We start from the raw sequence: 20745 nt of genomic DNA on the forward strand, positions 1-20745 counted from the left end.
TGCCTGGCTAATTTTTGTATTTTTAGTTGAGATGGGGTTTCACCACGTTGGCCAGGCTGGTCTTGAACTCCTGACCTCGTGATCGCCTGCCTCGGCCTCCCAAAGTGCTGGGATTGCAGGCGTGAGCCACCACGCCCAGCTACTTTTTTTGTTTTTTAGCAGAGATGGGGTTTCTCTATGTTGGCCAGGCTGGTCTCCAACTCTGGCCTCAAGTGATCTACCCACCTTGGACTCCCAAAGTGCTGGGATTATAGGTGTGAGCCACCGCGTCTGGCCTAACTATTCTTAATGTCTGTAAGTTCTTTCCCCAGATACCTGTATGCCTTACCCCTTTGCCCCTTTTTCATTCAGATTTCTGCTCAAATGTTGCCTTGTCAATGAGGCCTGCCTGATCACTGTTTTCTTATTTAAATATTTATTGACAAGGTCTAGCTCTGTCACCCTGGCCGAAGTGCAGTGGTGCAAATACGGCTCACTGTGGCCTCAAACTCCTGGGCTCAAGCAATCCTCCCACCTCAGTCTCCTGAGTAGCTGGGACCACAGGCACGCACCATCACGTCTGGCTAATTAAAATTTTTTTTTTTTTTGTAGAGACAGGGTTTTGCCATGTTGCCCAGGCTGGTCTTGTCCTGGACTCAAGAGATCCTCCTGCCTCGGCCTCCCAAAGTGGTGTGATTGCAGGTGTGAGACACCATGCCCAGCCTCTGATCACTCAGTACAGGAGTCACTTCCCTGGCTCCAGTCACTTGCTATCCCCTTACCCTTCTTGCTGCATACTACACATCTGAATATTAAAAGACAAGGAGATTCGATGTGAATGTTTTATTCTTTCAACTAAGTTCTAGTACTATAAGGACAGTAAAACAATGATATACTGGGGAAAATGTAGCAATATACATTTGCTTAAAAGACTGATTGAATAAGCAAAAACTACAAAAAAAAAAAAAAAAGAAAAAAGAAAATCATATAAACACAATCTGAAATTCCAAGAAGTCCTGGAATACAGAAATGCCCTCCTCCTTCATTACACAGGAAGCACTGTTTTGTTTTCATAGCATATATCTCTACCTGACATTGTATAGCTATAGGCTTCACTCCTGTATCTCCAGAACTTGGTGTAAGTTTGGTGCTCAATGTACAATAAGACACTAATAAACAGCAAGTGTATCCTTTGGAGGCCACAACTACGGGCTAGGGGTGGGGGTTGGGTGGGCAGGTGGAGTTGGGGGATGCGGGAATGGGGAGGGGTGGAGAGCAGAGCAGCAGCATGAGCCTGGGTGCCTGTCCTCCAGAAGCTTCCCATCTTGTGCTGATTGGTGGTCATTCTACATGGCTTTCCATCAAAGCCTACTATGTCACAGATAATTCTCAGTAGAATATGCATTTGTTGAGTGCATGGGAACCTTAGTTAGCAGGAGGAAAAGTCCCATTTTTATTGTTAGGGGCTAAATCTGAAAGACACTGTGGTAAGGAGTACTAACAGTTTAGAACAGTTTAGATATATGCTGCCCAATATGGTAGCCACTAGCCACGTATGATTATTGACTACTTGAAATGTGACAGTCTGAGACCCAGCACGGTGGCTCACATCTGTAATCCCAGTAATTTGGGAGGCCGAGGTGGGCAGATTGCTTGAGGCCAGGAGTTTGAGACCAGCCTGGCCAACATAACAAAACCCCATCTCCACTAAAAATACAAACATTAGCTGGGCGTGGTGCTGCACACCTGTATTCCCAGCTACTCGGGAGGCTGAGGCATGAGAATCTCTTGAATAAGGAAACAGAGGTTGCAGTGAGCCAAGATAGCACCACTGCGCTCTCGCCTGGGCGACAGAGTGAGACTCTGTCTCAAAAAAAACAATAAAAAAAAGAAAGAAAGAAGTGTGACAGTCTGAATCTGAGATGTGCTGTAAGTATAAAACACATAACGGATTTTGAACGCAGTACAAGGAATGTAAAATTTCTCAATTTCTAAATATTGATTACATGTTGAAATAACATTCTGAATATATTTAATAATGCTTTGAATACATAGTTAATATTTTGAGTATAATAATATATTACTAAATTGACATCATCTCTTTCTTTTTACTGTTTTAGATGCAGCTGTAGAAAATTTAAAATTACATAAGTGGCCCACATACATGGCTCACATTATACTTTTATTGGATCATCCTATGTTTTCCCCAAAGCCCACAGGAATAATGCCTGGAACCCAGAATGCTCTTCATAAATATTGGATGAATGCATTAAGTTGGGCTGCCTGAGTAGGGTCTAAAGACTAAGAATTGGCAAACTCCAATTTCTCCAAGCAAAGTGTTTGCTCATTTAGTAAAAAAATCTGAGTATCTGATAGGCCTTAGCAGTGGGAAAGTGGTGGAAATGTGTGAAGCTGTTGATTAGCTTGAGGCGACTGTTGGTTCCCAGCTGTATTTACACTCTGCTTCAAGAAATAAACACTATTTCAGTTGGGCCAACTCAAATATTTATTTCTTTGAAAACACCATTTCCAAAGTGTAAGCACTTGTTTTACAGTCTTTTTTAGGGAGGCAGATCCACATGATTCTTCAAATACTTCTACTCCTCACACAACGTGGAACTTTGGAATTGGACCAACCCATTGGCTTCTGAGGTGCAGCCTCCCATTTAGAAGCTGCCTGTGGCTGGACATGGTGGCTCATGTTTGTAATCTCAGCACTTTGGGAGGCCAAGGCGGGCGGATAACTTGAGCTCAGGAGTTCAAGACTAGCCTGGCCAACATGGTGAAACCCTGTCTCTACTGAAAACACAAAAATTAGCCGAGTGTGGTGGCACAAGCCTGTAATCCCACCACTTGAAGCCTTAGGAAGGAGAATTGCTTGAACTCAGGAGGCGGAGGTTGCAGTGAGCCGAGATAGCGCCATTGCAGTCCAGCCTGAGACAGAGAAAGGCTCTATCTCAAAAAAAAAAAAAAAAAGCTGCTTCCTTGATATATTTTGTTTCAATTTGGGAAGTGAAGACAGCAAAGGGGTTAAAGGGCTTAATACACTGTACAATAGGCTTGTATTCTTTAAAATGTTCTTTAAAAAATTGCCTTGATCTCTGATTTTCTGCAACAAGTAAGTTACTCCCTCCCTTCTACCTCAGAATGATGCCTTGGCATAGAGTCGTCAGCAATCCTGTCATGACAGGCCATTTAAGTGGTTTTGAAGCCACTTGTAAACAATTCTAGTACTCCATTCCTGGGGCAGTTGGAAAAAAACAATTAAATTCAAGAAGGTAGCTTGAAAAAGAAAAAGAAAAAAAAAATACAGCAACTTGCCTGGGAATATATTAAGAATTTGTAGGCGAGGCACGGTGGCTCACGCCTATAATCCCAGCACTTTGGGAGGCTGAGGTGGGTGGATAACCTGGGGTCAGGAGTTCGAGACCAGCCTGGCCAACACGGTGAAACCCCATCTCTACTAAAAACACAAAAATTAGCCGGGTGTGGTGGCGGGTGCCTGTAATCTCAGCTACTCAGGAGGCTGAGGCAGGAGAATCACTTGAACCCGGGAGGCGGAAGTTGCAGTGAGCCGAGATTGCACCATTGCACTCCAGCCTGGGTGACAAGAGTGAAACTCCATCGCAAAGAGAAAAAAAAAGAATTTCTGATATTCCAACTATAGAATGACTTTTAAGAGAAAACACTAAGTTATTTAGTAAGAAGCATCCATAAAAACATACACTATGAAATGTTCTCATTCCTCTATGGACCAGATAAGCATGGTCTATTTCAATTTTCTTCTAAAAAGTGTTGAGGTACAGTTGGTGGTTCACTGAGCTACACTGCAGCTTGTCAGGTTAGTGCTGATAGAGATGGAATAAACAACTTGTATAGACGGTAGGATTAATATGGAGGATGGTCAATAGTCCTTCCCAGTTGTAATATTTAGTTCTTCCAGGTTAAAAAGAATTGTTCAAAAACTACTGAATAAACTACTTAAGATCAGTCACAGAAATGATTTCTGTGGCTTGGAGAAAAATTAGGAAGGAAAGGTAATGTTTTTTGGCAGTACTTTAATGGTTTATAAGTAAAGGTATTTAAAGCTCTTAATAATAATAATAAAGTTTCTTGGAAGACAAAGAAGTGATAGTAAAGGAAAGATTCTGCAGAACTTGTTTTTTTCTCTCTCTCTCTTGACATTTGGCCCAAGATGAGAACTTTTTGCTTTGCTGTAAATGCATCTTGTGTACCTAACAGGCACAATGAGAGGTGATATTCTTGATAAATCTTTTAGATTTTAAATCTCAGACGTCATGTACATAGCAAATCCTAAAATGTCTAAAGTGTTCTCCTTTTAAGATTCAAAAAACAAAAACAAGAAGCAGCTTAATACAGGATTTTCAAGAGCCAGGGGCACCCTCTTAGTGGATAGTAAATCCCATTCTGGGTCCATGGTGGCTGCTAGTATAACTAAAGCACAGTTGGGATGAAATCATTTATTAAGAATATGTAGGCTGGGTGTGGTGGCTCATGCCTGTAATCCCAGCTCTTAGGGAGGCCAAGGGAGCACTAAAGGAGGCCACTTAGAGAGGATAACTTGAGCCCAGGAGTTCGAGACCAATCTGGGCAACATGGAAAGGATTGGCTGGGCATGGTGGCATGCACCTGTGTTCCCAGCTACTCAGAGGGACTGAGGTGGGAGGCGGGAAGATCCTTTGGGCTTGGGAGGTAGAGGTTGCAGTGAGCTGTGATTGCAACAGACACCCTGTCTCAAAAAAACAAAAGCAGGTAATTTCAGTGTATTGTTTTTTACTTTTTTTTCCTTTTTACTCACCCCTATACTAATGAGGAAATTATTTATTACTTTAACATACTTATTACATTTGCCCATTAAGAGGGTCATCTCAGCAACCAATATATAACAGAAAACAACATTTAGTGATGTAAAGCCATGTTACTGATCCACCACTCCCAGAAAACAAGAGCATCTTACCTGCAGCAAAGGCATCAGCTGCAAACCCAATGCTTGCTCATACAGCAAGTTCAGTTCCGCACAACTGGAGAAGGAGAGTTTGGAGGTGTAGAGGTAATAGTGCACGTGCCTAAATGTGGAACCATCTCTGTCAATAAATAGCCTCTGGCTTTCTGAAGAAGTCAAGGCTGAAGCCTCTTTCCACAGCAGGGAGTCTGGAAACTGAGAGAGTTTGCTTCTGGGAACCGAGAAATGCCAGCCCCCTACGTTGAAATGAAACAAGTCCTCTGATGATTCATGAGACATGCCAAACTCCTCCTAAAGGGGGAATGAAAAAGAGATCTACGCAAGAAAAAGAAATAAAAAGGCATCCAGATTGAAAAGGTAGAAATAAACTATCTCTGTTTGCTGATGACATGATCTTGTATGTAAAAAATCCTAAGGAATTCACCAGAAAACTATCAGAAATGAGTCCAGGCCAGGCATGGTGGTTCACACCTATAATCCAAGCACTTTGGGAGCCTGAGGTGGGAAGATGGCTTGAGACCAGGAGTTTGAGGCTGCAGTGAGCTATGATTGTAACACTGTACTCTGGCCTAACAGAGCAAGATCCTATCTCAAAAAAGAAAAACAAACAAAACAAACAACAACAACACACAAAAATGAGCCCAACAAGTTTGAAAGATGCAGAGCAATATTAAAAAATGTTGTATTTCTATACTTTAGTAATGAACACTCTGAAAGTGAAATTAAGAAAACAATTCAATTCCATTTACAATAGCATCAAAAATAACATACTTAGGAATAAATTTAACAAAAGAATGAAATACATGTACACTGAAAACTTCAAAACATTGTGAAAATTTAAAAGACCTAAATAAATGAAAAAATATTTGATGCTCATGGATTGGAAGATATAATATCGTTAAGATGACAATAGTCTCCCAATTGATTTACAAATTCAACACAATCTCTGTGAAAATCCTGACTTTTTGCAAAAATTGAAAAGCTGATGCTAAAATTCATATGAACATACAAGGGACCCAGAATAGCTAAAACAGTCTTGAAAAAAGGAGAACAATGTTTAAGAAGTCACATTTCCCACTTTTTTTTTTTTTTTTTTTTTTTTGTAAAGGCAGACTGCCACATGCAGTGCCTTATTAGGATGTGTCTGAAGTCTTGGAAGCTTGACTACCCTACGTGCTCCTACAATGGACCTTGAGAACTTGTTTGGAGGTTCTAGCTAAGAAGAGCAGATACTTGTATACCCTTGACTGAAGACAGGTCCTCCTTTATTGGGGATGGTCGTCCTCTTTGACTGAGCATGCAGCTTCAGGAGGGAAGCACATGGAGCAGTGAGGGAAGAGGGGGGACACCCACCTAGCCAGCCAGATCAGCCAAATCAACCCTGGCAATCAATGAAGTGACAGATGTCACAGCCAGATCGCCCTCACATCCCCCACTTTTAAAACTTATTACAGGCCGGGCGGGGTGGCTCACGCCTGTAATCCCAGCACTTTTGGAGACCGAGGCGGGCAGATCACGAGGTCAGGAGATCAAGACCATCCTGGCTAACATGGTGAAACCCCGTCTCTACTAAAAATACAAAAAAATTGGCCGGGCATGGTGGCGGGCGCCTGTAGTCCCAGCTACTCAGGAGGCTGAGATAGGAGAATGGCGTGAACCCGGGAGGTGGAGCTTGCAGTGAGCCGAGATTGCGCCACCGCACTCCAGCCTGGGCGACAGAGCGAGACTCCATCTCAAAAAAAAAAAAAAAAAACTTATTACAAAGCTAGATCAAGACAGTGTGCTACTGGCATAAGGATAAATATAAAGATAAGTGGAATAGAATTGAGAGTACAGAATAAAACCCTTACATTTATGATCAATTGAATTTTGATAAGTGATTCAAGATGATTCAATGGATAAAGAATAGTCCTTATAAAAAGTGGTGCTGGGACAACTGCCCATCCATATGCATAAAATATAATAACAATAATAATAAAGTTGGACACCTACCTCACCCCACAGACAAAAATTAGCTCCAAGTGAAACACAGACTTAAAACTATAAAATCCTTTTTAACCCACAGAAATGGAACAAAATATTTGCAAATCATTTGTCTGATAAAAAATTTGTTTTTAGAATATATAAAGAACACATAAACTCAATGATAAAAAGACAACCAAATTCGAAAATTGGCCAAGCATCTAAATAGACATTTCTCCAAAGAATATATACAAATGACCAATAGCACGAAAAAAGATGCTCAACATCCTTAGTCATCAGAAAAATGCAAATCAAAACCCACAACAAAATGCTACTTCACACCCATTAGTATGGCTAGAATGAAAACAATAGATAATAACAAGTGTCGACAAAGAAACCAGGACCCCCATGCACTGCTGGTGGAGGTGTAAAATGGTGCAGGCACTTTGGAAAACAGTTTGGTGAGTCCTGAAAATGTTAAGCATGGAGTTATTCTACTATGAGCCAGCAATTCCACTCCTAGGTGTGCACTTAAGAGAAATAAAGACGTATGTCCACACCAAAATTTCTAGACTAATGTTCAAGAACATAATAGCCAAAAGGCGGGAATAAACCTAACGTCCATCAACTGACAGATGAGTAAATAAAATGTAGTATATCCATAAATGGAATATTGTTTGTCAATAAGAAGGAATGGGATGAACATGGTGGCTGGTGCTTGTAATCCCAGCACTTTGGGAGATTGAGGCAGGAGATTCACTTGAGCCCAGGAGTTTGAGGCTGCAGTGAGCTGTGATCATGCCATTGCACTCCAGCCCAGGCGACAGAGCGAGGCACATCTCTAAAAAAATAAAAAATAAAAAGGAATGAAGTACTGATACATGATAACAACATGGATGAAACTTGAAACATTATGCCAAGGGAAAGAATCCAAACACAAAAAATCACATATGATTCCATCCACATGCAATGTGCAGACAACGCAAATTTCTAGAGATAGAAAATAGATTAATGGTTGCCTAGGGCTGGAGAGGCTATGGGGAGATGGGGTGTGACTACTAATGAGAATGGGATTTCTTTTGGAGATGGTGAAAACGTTCTAAAATTGATTGTGATGACAGTTGCTCAACTCTGAACATACTAAAACCCACTAAATTGTACATATTAAAATGTGTGAATTATAAGGTATGTGAATTATATCTCAATAAATCTGTTAAAAAAAATAGATGAGGTACTGTCCATTCTATGGAGCACATGCAGAACTCTCTTGGGATCTTACCTGCAGAGACATTACATTACTGGGGGATGAATGCTGTAGATACCTTTTCATATATACAAAGGCAGCAAAGATCACTAACCTTCCTCAGCTCATTGTTAAAAGTTTAAGGTCATCTGTACATCTGTTGGACAAGAGGTTGTTGAAAAAAATATGTATTTTTTTTTTTTGAGACGGAGTCTCGCTCTGTCGCCCAGGCTGGGGTGCAGTGGCTGGATCTCAGCTTACTGCAGGCTCCGCCTCCCGGGCTTACGCCATTCTCCTGCCTCAGCCTCCAGAGTAGCTGGGACTACAGGTGCCTGCCACCGCGCCCTGCTAGTTTTTTTGTATTTTTTAGTAGAGACGGGATTTCACCATGTTAGCCAGGATGTTCTCGATCTCCTGACCTTGTGATCCGCCCGTCTCGGCCTCCCAAAGTGCTGGGATTATAGGCTTGAACCACCGCACCTGGCCGAAAAAAAATATTTTAAGGTCATCTATTTATAAGTAAATTGTCTTCTTTGCTTCAAGATGACCTAGTTTATTAATATGATGGAAAAGTAGAGAGCCATCAAACATACAAACCATCCATATCAAATTTTAAAATAAAGGGCACTACCCTTGTAAAAACATTTTTTAAAGGCTAGTAAATAGTATATAGAATTTTACCTAAAAAGAACCATAAAACAATATCAAATTCTAATTAAAAATTATGCATGCTGAAGTGATGGGACTGCAATGTACTGATATCTTCAATTTATCTTGAGATGAATTTTAAAAAGACAGATTGATGGATAGATAGGATTGCTAGATGGACATGTAATAAAACAAATATGAGCAAAATGTTGATTGTAGAATGTAGATGGTGGATATATGGTGCTCACTGTACAATTCTTTCAATCTTTCTGAATGTTTATAAAATTGCATTAAGACGTTCGTGGGTGAAAAAGAGTGTTAAAGTAAGAGGTGATTACTTAAGAAAGGAAAAGCTCCCTCCCTGCTCCAGAAAGAACCTGCATTTCCTATTCTGACAGCTAAGGAAAGAAAATAAATGCATGTAAGAAAGAATGGGATGGGCATCTCTCCCACAGCAAGCCTAGTCTAAATATTCAGACATAAGGAAGAGCAATTATATATGCCACATTTGAGACTAGAAGAGTTCAAGGGGGTATTAAGAGAAAGATGACAAATTGTGAAATGACTTCATAAACTGACAGAAGCAGAGCCAGAAAAATCAATCTAATGAGCTAACCTAGGATTCTAAGTCCCAGCCCTTCCAAAAGCCCTTCTACAAGTTCATGTTCAGGAAAAGGCTGAACGTGACACATGGAGTGACTAAGGGTCCCACCTAGACCAGAAAGCATAAATATGCAAGGAAGGACTCTTGATTCTGCTTGCTGTTCTCCTTAAAGGTGGCTGAGAGCTCAGTAGGGGGTGCTGAGAGTGTGCAGATGTTGGATGCCAAAGAAAACCTACTCCTCGCAGGTGATCCCCAGTTCTGGTCTCAGTTCCTCTTTTCTTGTTAAGAATAGGGTGTGACAAGAGGGTCCTGGCTCCTTCTTACATACATGTCCCATCCACAGGTGGGCTCTCAAGAAGTGCCTGCTGGAGTAAGGGTAGGGGTTAGGGATGCAGCTGTTCTTTCCCAAAGACTGCTCAAGGGCTGCTTAGTGCAGAGCTATCCCAGTCTGGGGACAGCCCTCAGTCACAGGCAAGCTTAGGGGGACCTGTGGTGCTTGAAAGACAAAAGGCTTCTTGCCAGACTGACTTCAGGAAACGGGATAGCCCTAAAGCAGTCATCCCCACCCCATTACAAAGAGCTTCTCTCTTTCCCACACTGATCCCTCTACCTCAAAGAAGCTCCGTCCAAGTAAATTTCTTCTTCTTCTTCTTGTGTTTTTTTGAGACAAGGTCTGGCTCTGTCACCCAGGTTGCCCAGGCTGGAGTGCAGTGGCGCAATCTCAGTTCACTGCAACCTCCACCTCCCGGGTTCAAGCAATTCTCCTGCCTCAGCCTCCCGAGTAGCTGGGACTACAGGCCGTGTCACCACGCCCAACTAATTTTTGTATTTTTAGTAGAGATAGGGTTTCACCATCTTGGCCAGGCTGGTCTTGAACTCCTGACCTCAGGTGATCCGCCCACCTCGGCCTACCAAAGTGCTGGGATTACAGGCGTGAGCCACCGCTCCCAGCCCGTCCAACTCAATTTCTAGAGCTAGAACCGCCTCATACTCTAAAGACAGGACCACAACTCCTTAGAGCCAGGATTCCCAACCTTTCAGATCTGGAGCTCCCCATTACGCCTTAGAGTTCTGTCCCCACGCTCCAGTCCTTCAGATCTGGATCCCCCCCTTCACACACACCCTTTCCTTGCCCCAGAGTCAGCATCCCCCAGCGCTGAGATGTGAAGACCTCCCGTCAAAGGGGCACACCCTCAGCCCTCAGACCCGGAGTTCCCCACATCCTCAGAGCCAGAACACTTCATTCCCTCAAGACCGCGTTCTTCTAACTCCTCAGAGCCAAGCCCCCAAATCCTTCCCAGGTGGGGGCCCCTCGCTCTCCCCCGTTCCCCAGACCAGGTCTCGCACCACGTAGCCCTAATCCTTGGCCACAACGACCCCCATTCGCCGCTTTGGTGCTTTTGGCGCCCCCGCCAGGGCGGGCTCCGTACCATGGTCGCGGCTTCAGCTGCGGGCGGACGGGCTTGTGACCCGGCCAATAACGGCTCCCGGGGTCGCGGTGGCGCGCGGGAGGTGGGGGTTGGGGGCGTGGCAGTGGGCGGGACCTGGCGCGCGCCGGGTGTTCTCGCGGGCGGCGGCAGGTGAGCGGCGGGAGGAGATGGCGGAGCAGTGGGAGCTGGACGAGGAAGGCATCCGCCGCCTGGGGGCGCTGACGCTGGAGCAGCCGGGTAGAGTCTGGCCGGGAGGTTGTGGACCGGGAACACAGGGTCAGAAGCTGTGGAAAGAGAACTGAGGTGGAAGCAGGGGAACCTGAGATAGAGGAGAGAGAACCACAGAGAAGCGGTACCTGAGGCTGAGGGGGGCGGTGGGTAACTTGAGGCAGAAGGTTAGAGGGAGGTGGAGGTGGAGGTGGAGGAACTGAAGTAACCGGGGAGTGTGGGGCAGAGCCCGAGGAGTTGAGAGAGAAGAGGGGGAGTGTGAAGTAGGGAAGGAGAAACAAGGTTAACAGGGGACCCTGCGGCAGGTGACAGAACTGCCGGGGACGGTGGCTCACCCCTATAATCCCAGCACTTTGGGAGGCGGAGGCAGGTGGATCACCTGAGCCTGGCCAACATGGTGAAACCCCGTCTCTACTGAAATACAAAAATTAGCCGGGCGTGGTGGCTCATGTCTGTAATCCCAGCTACTAGGGAGGCTGAGGCAGGAGAATCGCTTGAACCCGGGAGGCGGAGGTTGCAGTGAGCCGAGATCGCACCACTGCACTGCAGCCTGGGCCACAGAGAGACTCCGTCTCAAAAGTAAATAAATAAATAAATAAATAAATAAATAAATAAATAAATTCCTATTAGACATCCAAGTGTAGGATACCTAGTAGGCAGTTGGATATATGGATCTGGCCCTCAGAGGAGAGGTCAGGGTTAGAGATGTAAATTTTGGAGACATTAGCAATAGGTGGTATTTAAAGCCACTGGAGTGGAAGAACTCAGCTAAGGAGAGAATGTCGATGGAGAAGTGAAAGAAAGCTTAAGACTCAACCTTGGAATATTTCAGTGTTTAGAGGTTGAATAGAGGAAAAATGTGGTATCTTGGAATTTGAGAAGGGGTAGTGTATGGTAACCGTAATGGCCAACTATGCCAAATGCTATTGACAGGCTGAGCAACTTAAATGCAGAGTGTCTGTTAGATTTAGCAACATGTAACTTACTGGTGACCTTGACAGAGGGAGTTTTGGGAGAGTGGGGAGGAGGGAAACCAGATTGGAGTGGGATGAAAAAGGGAATGATATTTGAGGGGAAGAGACAGTGAAAGTAAGAACTTTTGCTGAAAATTTTAAAAGCTGTAAAAGTGACTACAGAAATGGATGGTAGCTGAAGTGTATAATGTGCAGTCAAGAACAGTTATGACAGAACAGGATATATCAGAGCATGTCAGTAGTCTAATGATTAATTATTTGGTAGAGAGGGGAAAATATGTAATTATTTACTCATTTTGACTGTTAAAATAATTCAATTAATTTATTCTGTGGGTAATATAATAATTGTACAGTGAGGCCGGGCGCGGTGGCTCAAGCCTGTAATCCCAGCACTTTGGGAGGCCGAGACGGGCGGATCACGAGGTCAGGAGATCGAGACCATCCTGGCGAACATAGAGAAACCCCGTCTCTACTAAAAAATACAAAAAACTAGCCGGGCGAGGTGGCGGCGCCTGTAGTCCCAGCTACTCGGGAGGCTGAGGCAGGAGAATGGCGTGAACCCGGGAGGCAGAGCTTGCAGTGAGCTGAGATACGGCCACTGCACTCCAGCTCGGGAGACAGAGCGAGACTCCGTCTCAAAAAAAAAAAAAAAAATTGTACAGTGAGAAGAAAGTCTTGACTCCCCCATCCCTGTCTCATAGGCCTACTTCCCCTTCCTAAAGGCAATTACTGTAACCAGTATCTTGTATAGTTTTCCAGAAATATTCTCTACATATATAAGCATATATTACTTATTTTATAATTTTATATTATGGCAATTTTCAAATATATACAAGAGTAGAGATAACAGAATAATAAACTCCATTAGCCTACCTCAACAGTTATCATCAATTCATGGCCAAGCTTCTTTCACGTTTACCTCACCTATCCTCCACCCACCCCCAAACCCCTACACTGACTATTTTGAAGCAAATTTCAAGTATATGATTTCCTCCATAAATATTTCAGTATGTATTTAATTAATTAATTAATTAATTATATTATTTTTCAGATAGAGTTTTGCTCTGTCACCCAGGCTGGAGTGCAGTGGCACAATCTTGGCTCACTGTAATCTCTGCCTCCCCATTTCAAGTGATTCTCCTGCCTCAGCCTCCCGAGTAGCTGGGACGACAGGCACCCACCACCACACCCAGCTAATTTTATATTTTTAGTAGTGACAGGGTTTTGCCATCTTGGCCAAGCTGGTCTTGAACTCCTGATCTCAAGTGATCCACCCACCTCAGCCTCCCTAAATAGAGCTGGGATTATAAGCGCAAGCCATAGCACCCGGCCAGTATGTATTTTTAAAAGATAAGATCACTTAAAAAAAATCACATATGCAACCTAAAAAATTTAACAGTAACTTCTGTTTTTGGTTTTGTTTTGTTTTTGAGATGGAGTCTGGCTCTGTTGCCCAGGCTGGAGTACAATGGCATGATCTCAGCTCACTGCAACCTCTGCCTCCCGGGTTCAAGCAATTCTCCTGCCTCAGCTTCCTGAGTAGCTGGGATTTCAGGCGTGCACCACCATGCCCGGCTAATTTTTTTGTATTTTTAGTAGAGATGGGATTTCACCATGCTTGCCAGCCTAGTCTTGAACTCCTGACCTCAAGTGACTCGGCCTCCCAAAGTGAACAGTAATTTCTTGATATCATAAAATATCCAACTAGTGTTCTTATTTCCCCAATTGTCCTATACTTTTTTAAAATTAGAGTCCATGGCCGGGTGTGGTGGCTCATGCCTATAATCCTAGCACTTTGGGAGGCCAAAGTGGGCAGATCACTGGAAGCTAGGAGTTCAAGACCAGCCTGGCCAACATGGTGAAACCCCATCTCTATTAAAAATACAAAAATTAGCCAGACATGATGGCTTACACCTGTAATCCCAACTACTTGGGAGGCTGAGGCAGGAGAATCACTTGAACCTGGGAGCCAGAGGTTGTAGTGAGCTGAGACTGCGCCACTGTACTCCAGCCTGGGTGACAGAGCAAGGCTCCATCTAAAAAATAAAATAAAATAAAATAAGAATCCATATATGGTCCATATATTGCAACTGGTTTATATATGTCTTAAGTCTTATTTGATCTGTAGGCTCCCCCTTTTTTTCCCTCGCATTTTCAATTATTTTTGAAGAAACTGGCTTTGAAAGAGTTTACTATAACCTGAATTTTGCTCATTGCATTCCTGAGATGTTTAACATTTTCCCAAGTTCCCTGTGCTTCCTGTGAATTGGTAGTTAGATGAGGCTTAATCAGATTCAGGTTGGATTATTATTATTTTTTTTTTTTGCAAGACAATTTCATAGGTAATAGTGTATGTTTATGTTAGGAAGTATATGGTGCCTAGTGTTCTTTCTTTTTGTGATATCAGCCATTGAATATGATTACCTAAGTTAATTCATTAGGGATTGCAAAATGGTAATTGTCTATTTCTTTCATTTTTCTTTGTTAACTGTAATACTTCCATAAAGAGAAATTTCCTCATATCAACTGTTTGCTTATCCTGAGGTACAGTTTGTATAGGAAAGCCAGCATAAAAGCTTGATTTTTTTTCACCTTATATACCAGCTTTCAGAATGATGATTTATTTTCTTAGCATTCTCCAAAGATGACCAGTGAGGACTGTTTTGCTTTTTCAGTATCATTATAAACTCATCGATTTAAATATATGTCTTAGGGCCGGGCATGGTGGCTCACACCTATAATCCCAGCACTTTGGGAGGCCAAGGCAGATGGATCACCTGAGGTCAGGAGTTCAAGACCAGTCTGGCTAACATGGCGAAACCTTGTCTTTACTAAAAATACAAAAAAAAAAATTAGCCTGGCATGGTGGCAGTTGCCTATATTCCCAGCTACTCAGGAGGCTGAGGCAGGAGAATCCCTTGAGCCTGGGAAGCAGAGGTTGCAGTGAGCTGAGATCACACCACTGCATTCACTGGATGAAAGAGTGAGACTCAGTCTCAATCAATCAATCAATCAATCAATGTCTTAGTCCCTTTTCTCTTGTCGTAACAGAATACCATAGACTGGGTAATTTATAAAGAAAAGAAGTTGATTTGGCTCATGGTTCTGGAGGCTGGGAAGTCCAAGAGCATGGTGCCAGCATCTGGTGAGAGTCATTCCATAGTGGAAGGGCAGAAGGTGCATGCATGAGATGAGAGAGAGAGAGAAAGAGAAGACTGAACTCCTTCCTTTATTAGGATAACTAACTCCCATGATAACTAACTCCACCATAACAGCATGAAGCCACCATTGACCTAATCACCTCTTAGAGGCCCTACCTCCCAGTACTGTTACATTGGCAATTACGTTTCAACATGAAAGCTGGGCATGGTGGTGGCTTACACACTTTGGGAGGCCAGGGAGGAGGATGAGGTCAGGTATTTGAGACCAGCCTGGGCAACATAGCAAGATCCTGTCTCTACAAAAAATTTAAAAATTAACTGGGTGTGGTGGTGTGGTGTACCTATAGTCCCAGCTACTCAGGAGGCTGAAGTGGAAGGATCCTCTGACCCCAGGAGTTTTAGGCTGCAGTGCACTATGATAGTGCCACTGCACTCCAGTCTGGGTGACAGAGCAAGACTCTGTCTCTGAATAAATTAATACATTTCATCATGAGTTTTGGAGGGGACATTCAAACCATAGCAATATATTTCAATGTATGTTTTAATCCATTATAGTTATTATCATAATTGATACTCAGTTTATCCTAACTTTAGTTAATAGGTGATCTTTCTTTTTTTTTTTTTTTTTTTTTGAGATGGAGTCTCGCTCTGTCGCCCAGGCCGCACCCGACCAATAGGTGATCTTTCAAGTTGACTCCTGAGATCTTTTTAAAAAAGTTTTATGGCTGGGTGCGGTGGCTCACACCTGTAATCCCAGCACTTTGGGAGGCCAAGGGGGGCGGATCACCTGAGGTTGGGAGTTTGAGACCAGCCTGGCCAGCATGGTGAAACCCCATCTCTACTAAAACTACAAAAATTAGCTGGGTGTGGTGGCGCATGCCTATAACCCCAGCTACTTGGGAGGCTGAGGCAGAAGAATTGCTTGAACCCAGAAGGCGGAGGTTGCAGTGAGCCAAGATCATGCCATTGCACTCCAGTCTGGGTAATGAGAACAAAATTCCATCTCAAAAAAAAAAAAAGTTTTAATTATTAGAAACATTCATTGTCATTATAAACAAGTTAAAGGTTGTTAATTCAATTTCCAAATGAGCTGTAAATGTAATGGTTTTCATTAGAGAGACTACTTGATTTGTTGCATTTTTTCTTTTTTTTTTTTTTTTTTTTGAGAGGGAGTCTCGCTCTGTCGCCCAGGCTGGGATGCAGTGGCCGGATCTCAGCTCACTGCAAGCTCCGCCTCCCGGGTTTACACCATTTTCCTGCCTCAGCCTCCCGAGTAGCTGGGACTACAGGCGCCCGCCACCTCGCCCGGCTAGTTATTTTTTGTATTTTTTAGTTGAGATGGGGTTTCACCTTGTTAGCCAGGATGGTCTGGATCTCCTGACCTCGTGATCCGCCCGTCTCGGCCTCCCAAAGTGCTGGGATTACAGGCTTGAGCCACCGCGCCCAGCCTGATTTGTTGCATTTTAAAAATATATAATTCACATACTATAAAGTTCACCATTTTATTATTTATTTATTTATTTTGAGACAAGAGTCTTGCCCTATTGCTCAGGCTGGAGTGCAGTGGCCCGACCTCAGCTCAATGTAATGTCTATCCCAGGTTCAAGCAATTCTCCTGCCTCAGCATCCCGAGTAGGTTGGACTGCAGGCATGTGCCACCATACCCTGCTAATTTTTGTATTTTTAGTAGAGACAGGGTTTTACCATGTTGGCCAGGCTGGTCTCGAACTCCGGACTTCAAGTGATCCACCTGCCTCTGCCTCCCAAAGTGCTGGGATTACAGGCGTGAGCCACCGCGCCCGGCCCCATTTAAAAAATATATAATTCAGGGTCATTTTGTACATTTACAATGTTGTACAAGCATCATCACTATATGTATAGTTCCAGAACATTTTCATCAACCCATTAGGCAGTCACACCTCATTTCCCACTACTCCCGGCTCCTGGCAACCACTAAACTGCTTTCTGTCTCTGTGGATTTAACTCTGCTGGGTATTTCATATCATTGGAATCAAATAATATGTAGCCTTTTCTGTCTGGCTTCTTTGACTTAGTATGGTATTTTCATTATTCATTCATATTTCAGCATGTATCAATACTTCATTCCTTTTTTAAAAAAATTAATAGACTTTATTTTTTAGAGAAGTTTTAGGTTTATAGAGAAATTGGGCATAAAGTACAGAGAGTTCTCATATACCCTTACCTCCCTTGCACCTCTCCCCACCCACCCCGTTTTCCTTAATTTTAATATCTTGCATTATTGTGGTATATTACGATTTATGAACCAATATTGATGTTATTATTAACTAAAGTTCATAGTTTACATTAGCGCTTACTTTTCGTGTTGTACAATTCTATGGTTTTTGACAATTATGTCGTGTCCACCAATTTCATTTTATTTTTTTTGAGACAGTCTTGCTCTGTCTCCCAGGCTGGAGTGCAGTGGCGCCATCTCGGCTCACTGCAAGCTCAGCCTCCTGGGTTCATGCCATTCTCCTGCCTGAGCCTTCCGAGTTGCTGGGACTACAGGCGCCCACCACTGTGCCCGGCTAATTTTTTGTATTTTTAGTAGAGATGGGGTTTCACCGTGGTCTCGATCTCCTGACCTCATGATCCGCCCACCTCAGCCTCCCAAAGTGCTGGGATTACAGGCGTGAGCCACCGTGCCCAGCCGTCTACCATTATTTTTTATTATTTTTTGAGGCACAGTCATGCTCTGTTGCCCAGGCTGGAATGCAGTGGCATGATCTCGGCTCACTGCAACCTCCGCCTCCTGGGTTCAAGTGATTCTCATGCCTCAACCTTCCGAGTAGCTGGGACTGCAGGCGCGTGCCACCATGCCTGGCTAATTTTTAAATTTTTAATAGAGACGGGGGCCGGGCGCGGTGGCTCAAGCCTGTAATCCCAGCACTTTGGGAGGCCGAGACGGGCGGATCACGAGGTCAGGAGATCGAGACCATCCTGGCTAACCCGGTGAAACCTCGTCTCTACTAAAAAAATACAAAAAACTAGCCGGGTGAGATGGTGGGCGCCTGTAGTCCCAGCTACTCGGGAGGCTGAGGCAGGAGAATGGCGTAAACCCGGGAGGCGGAGCTTGCAGTGAGCTGAGATCCGGCCACTGCACTCCACCCTGGGCCACAGAGCCAGACTCCGTCTCAAAAAAAAAAAAAAAAAAAAAAAAAAATAGAGACGGGATTTCACCATGTTGGCCAGGCTGGTCCCAAACTCCCAACCTCAGGTGATTCACCTGCCCCGACCTCCCAAAGTGCTGGGATTATAAGCATGAGCCACCGCGCCTGGCCAGTCGTGTCCACCATTATAATACCGGTTTTACTAACCTAAAAATCCCATGTGCCCCACCATCTGTTTATCCCTCCCTCACCCCAAACTCCTGACAACCGCTGATCTTTTTATTGTTGCCTTTTTCATAATGTCATATAGTTGGAATCATATAGTATGTAACCTTTCAAACTAATTTCTTTCACTTAGCAATATGTATTTAAGGCTCCTCCATGTCTTTCCATGGTTGATAGCCCATTTCTTTTTATTGCTGAGTAATATTCCACTCTGTGGATGTACCATTGTTTGCTTATCCATTTACCTGTTGAAGGACATCTTGGTTGCTCCCAAGTTTTGGTAATTATGAAGAAAGCTGCTGTAAACATTCATGTGCAGGTTTGGGGGTGGACATAAAGTTTCAACTCACTTGAGTAAATACCAGGGGATTTACTAGATCGTATAATAAGATTGTGTTTAGCTTTGCGAGAAACTGCCAAATTGTCTTCTCAGATAGCTTCACCATTTTGTATTCCCACTGGCAATGAATGAGAGTTCCTTTTGCCCCACATCCTCCCTAACATTTAGCATTGTCAAAGTTTTAAGATTTGGGCCATTCTAACAAATTTATAGTGGTATCTCATTTTAATTTGTAATTTCCTAATGATGTATGATGTTGACCATTTTTTCGTATGTTTGTTTAGTGGAGTGTCTGGTTTGGGTTATTTTTACTGTTTTTTAGAGACAGGGTCTTGCTATATTGCCCAGGCTGGACTTGAACTTCTGGGCTCAGCAATCCTTCTGTCTCAGCCTCCCCAGTAGCTGGGACTACAGGTATGTGCCACTGCATCCAGTTTTTCTTTTGCCTACTTTTTTTTTTTTTTTTTTGGAAATAGGGTAATCTTACTTGGTTGCCTAGGTTGGAGTGCAGTGGTGCCATCATGACTCACTGTAGCCTTGAATTTCTGGTTTCAAGTGATCCTCCCACTTCAGCCTACCAAGTAGCTAGGACCACTGGCCTGTGCTACCACACTCGGCTAATTTTTTTTAATTTTTTGTAGAGACAGAGTCCTGCTATGTTGCCCAGGCTTGTCTCAAACTCCTGGCCTCAAATGATCTGCCTGCCTTGGCCTCCCAAAGTGCTGGGATTACAGACTTGAGCCACCGTGCCAGGCCCATCATTCCTTTTTATGGCTAAGTAATAGTCCTTCTTGTGAATATACCACATTTTTGTTTATTCATTCATCTGTTGATGGGCATTTGGGTTGTTTTCATCTTTTGGATATTGTGAATAATGCTGCTATAGATGTTGGTGTACAAATATTTGTTCAGGTCCTTGCTTTCAATTCTTTTGGATATATACCCAGAAGTGGAGTTATTCTATTGTTCTTTTGTGCTCTTATTTTCATTCTTTTGTCTTCATTTCAAAAATGACCTTTTAATTTTTATTATTTCTTTCTTTTTTTTTTTTTTTTTTTTTGAGATGGAGTTTCACTCTTGTTGCCCAGGCTGAAGTGCAATGGCGTGATCTCAGCTCACTGCAGCCTCCGCCTCCTGGGTTCAAGCGATTCTCCTGCCTCAGCCTTCTGAGTAGCTGGGATTATAGGCGTGTGCCACCATGCCCGGCTAATTGTTTTTGTATTTTTAGTAGAGACAGGGTTTTGCCATGCTGGTCAGTCTGGTCTCGAACTCCTGGCCTCAGGTGGTCCCCCCACCTCTGCCTCCCAAAGTTCTGGGATTATAGGCATGAGCCACTGCACCCGGCCTAATTTTTATTATTTCTTGAATTCTGCCTTCTCTATATTCAAATCTTTTTTTTTTCCTTTTTAATCATCTTTCTGAATTTGTCTAATTTACATTTTTCAGTTAATTCCCACATTTTTGGGTCTCAAGATCCCTTTACACCTTAAAAAATTATTGAGGGCTGGGTGTGGTGGTTCATGCCTGTAATCCCAGCACTTTGGGAGGCCGAGGAGGGTGGGTTACCTGGGGTTGGGAGTTCCCAACATGGGAAACTATCTCTACTAGAAATACAAAATTAGCTGGACGTGGTGGCGTATATCTGTAATTTCAGCTACTTGGGAGGCTGAGGCAGGAGAATCGCTTGAACCCAGGAGGCAGAGGTTGTGGTGAGCTGAGATGGCACCATTGCACTCTAGCCTGGGCAACAAGAGTGAAACTCCATCTCAAAAAAAAAAAAAAGTTATTGAGGACCTCAAAGAGCTTTTGTTAATGTGGACTGTATCTACTAATATC

At 43.4% G+C, this 20745-nt stretch overlaps 2 protein-coding genes across 7 annotated transcripts in view; one reads left to right on the plus strand and one right to left on the minus strand.

Moving 5' to 3' along the window:
- Nucleotides 1-11388, minus strand: part of KCTD19 (potassium channel tetramerization domain containing 19) — a 37868-nt gene extending 26480 nt beyond the window's left edge. For 3 of the 5 annotated variants that reach the window (XM_001087763.5, XM_015126380.3, XM_077984314.1), the window contains exons 1-2: nt 10851-10903; nt 4958-5254 (exon numbers count right to left, since the gene is read on the minus strand). In XM_001087763.5, coding sequence (XP_001087763.1) covers nt 4958-5254; nt 10851-10853 — 300 coding nt within the window. In that variant the 5' untranslated portion in view covers nt 10854-10903. Of the gene's footprint in view, nt 1-4957; nt 5255-8587; nt 8649-9656; nt 9786-10850 lie in introns of all 5 variants that reach the window. The other 2 variants (XM_077984315.1, XM_077984316.1) reach the window with 2 other exon arrangements.
- Nucleotides 10933-20745, plus strand: part of LRRC36 (leucine rich repeat containing 36) — a 57995-nt gene continuing 48182 nt past the window's right edge. Inside the window, exons 1-2 of one of the 2 annotated variants that reach the window (XM_077984322.1) lie at nt 10973-11087; nt 15104-15197. In XM_077984322.1, coding sequence (XP_077840448.1) covers nt 15152-15197 — 46 coding nt within the window. In that variant the 5' untranslated portion in view covers nt 10973-11087; nt 15104-15151. Of the gene's footprint in view, nt 11088-15103; nt 15198-20745 lie in introns of both variants that reach the window. The other variant, XM_001089982.5, reaches the window with a different exon arrangement.

This window comes from Macaca mulatta, chromosome 20 (genome assembly GCF_049350105.2).
Source record: "Macaca mulatta isolate MMU2019108-1 chromosome 20, T2T-MMU8v2.0, whole genome shotgun sequence".
NCBI classification, from domain to species: Eukaryota; Metazoa; Chordata; class Mammalia; order Primates; family Cercopithecidae; genus Macaca; species Macaca mulatta.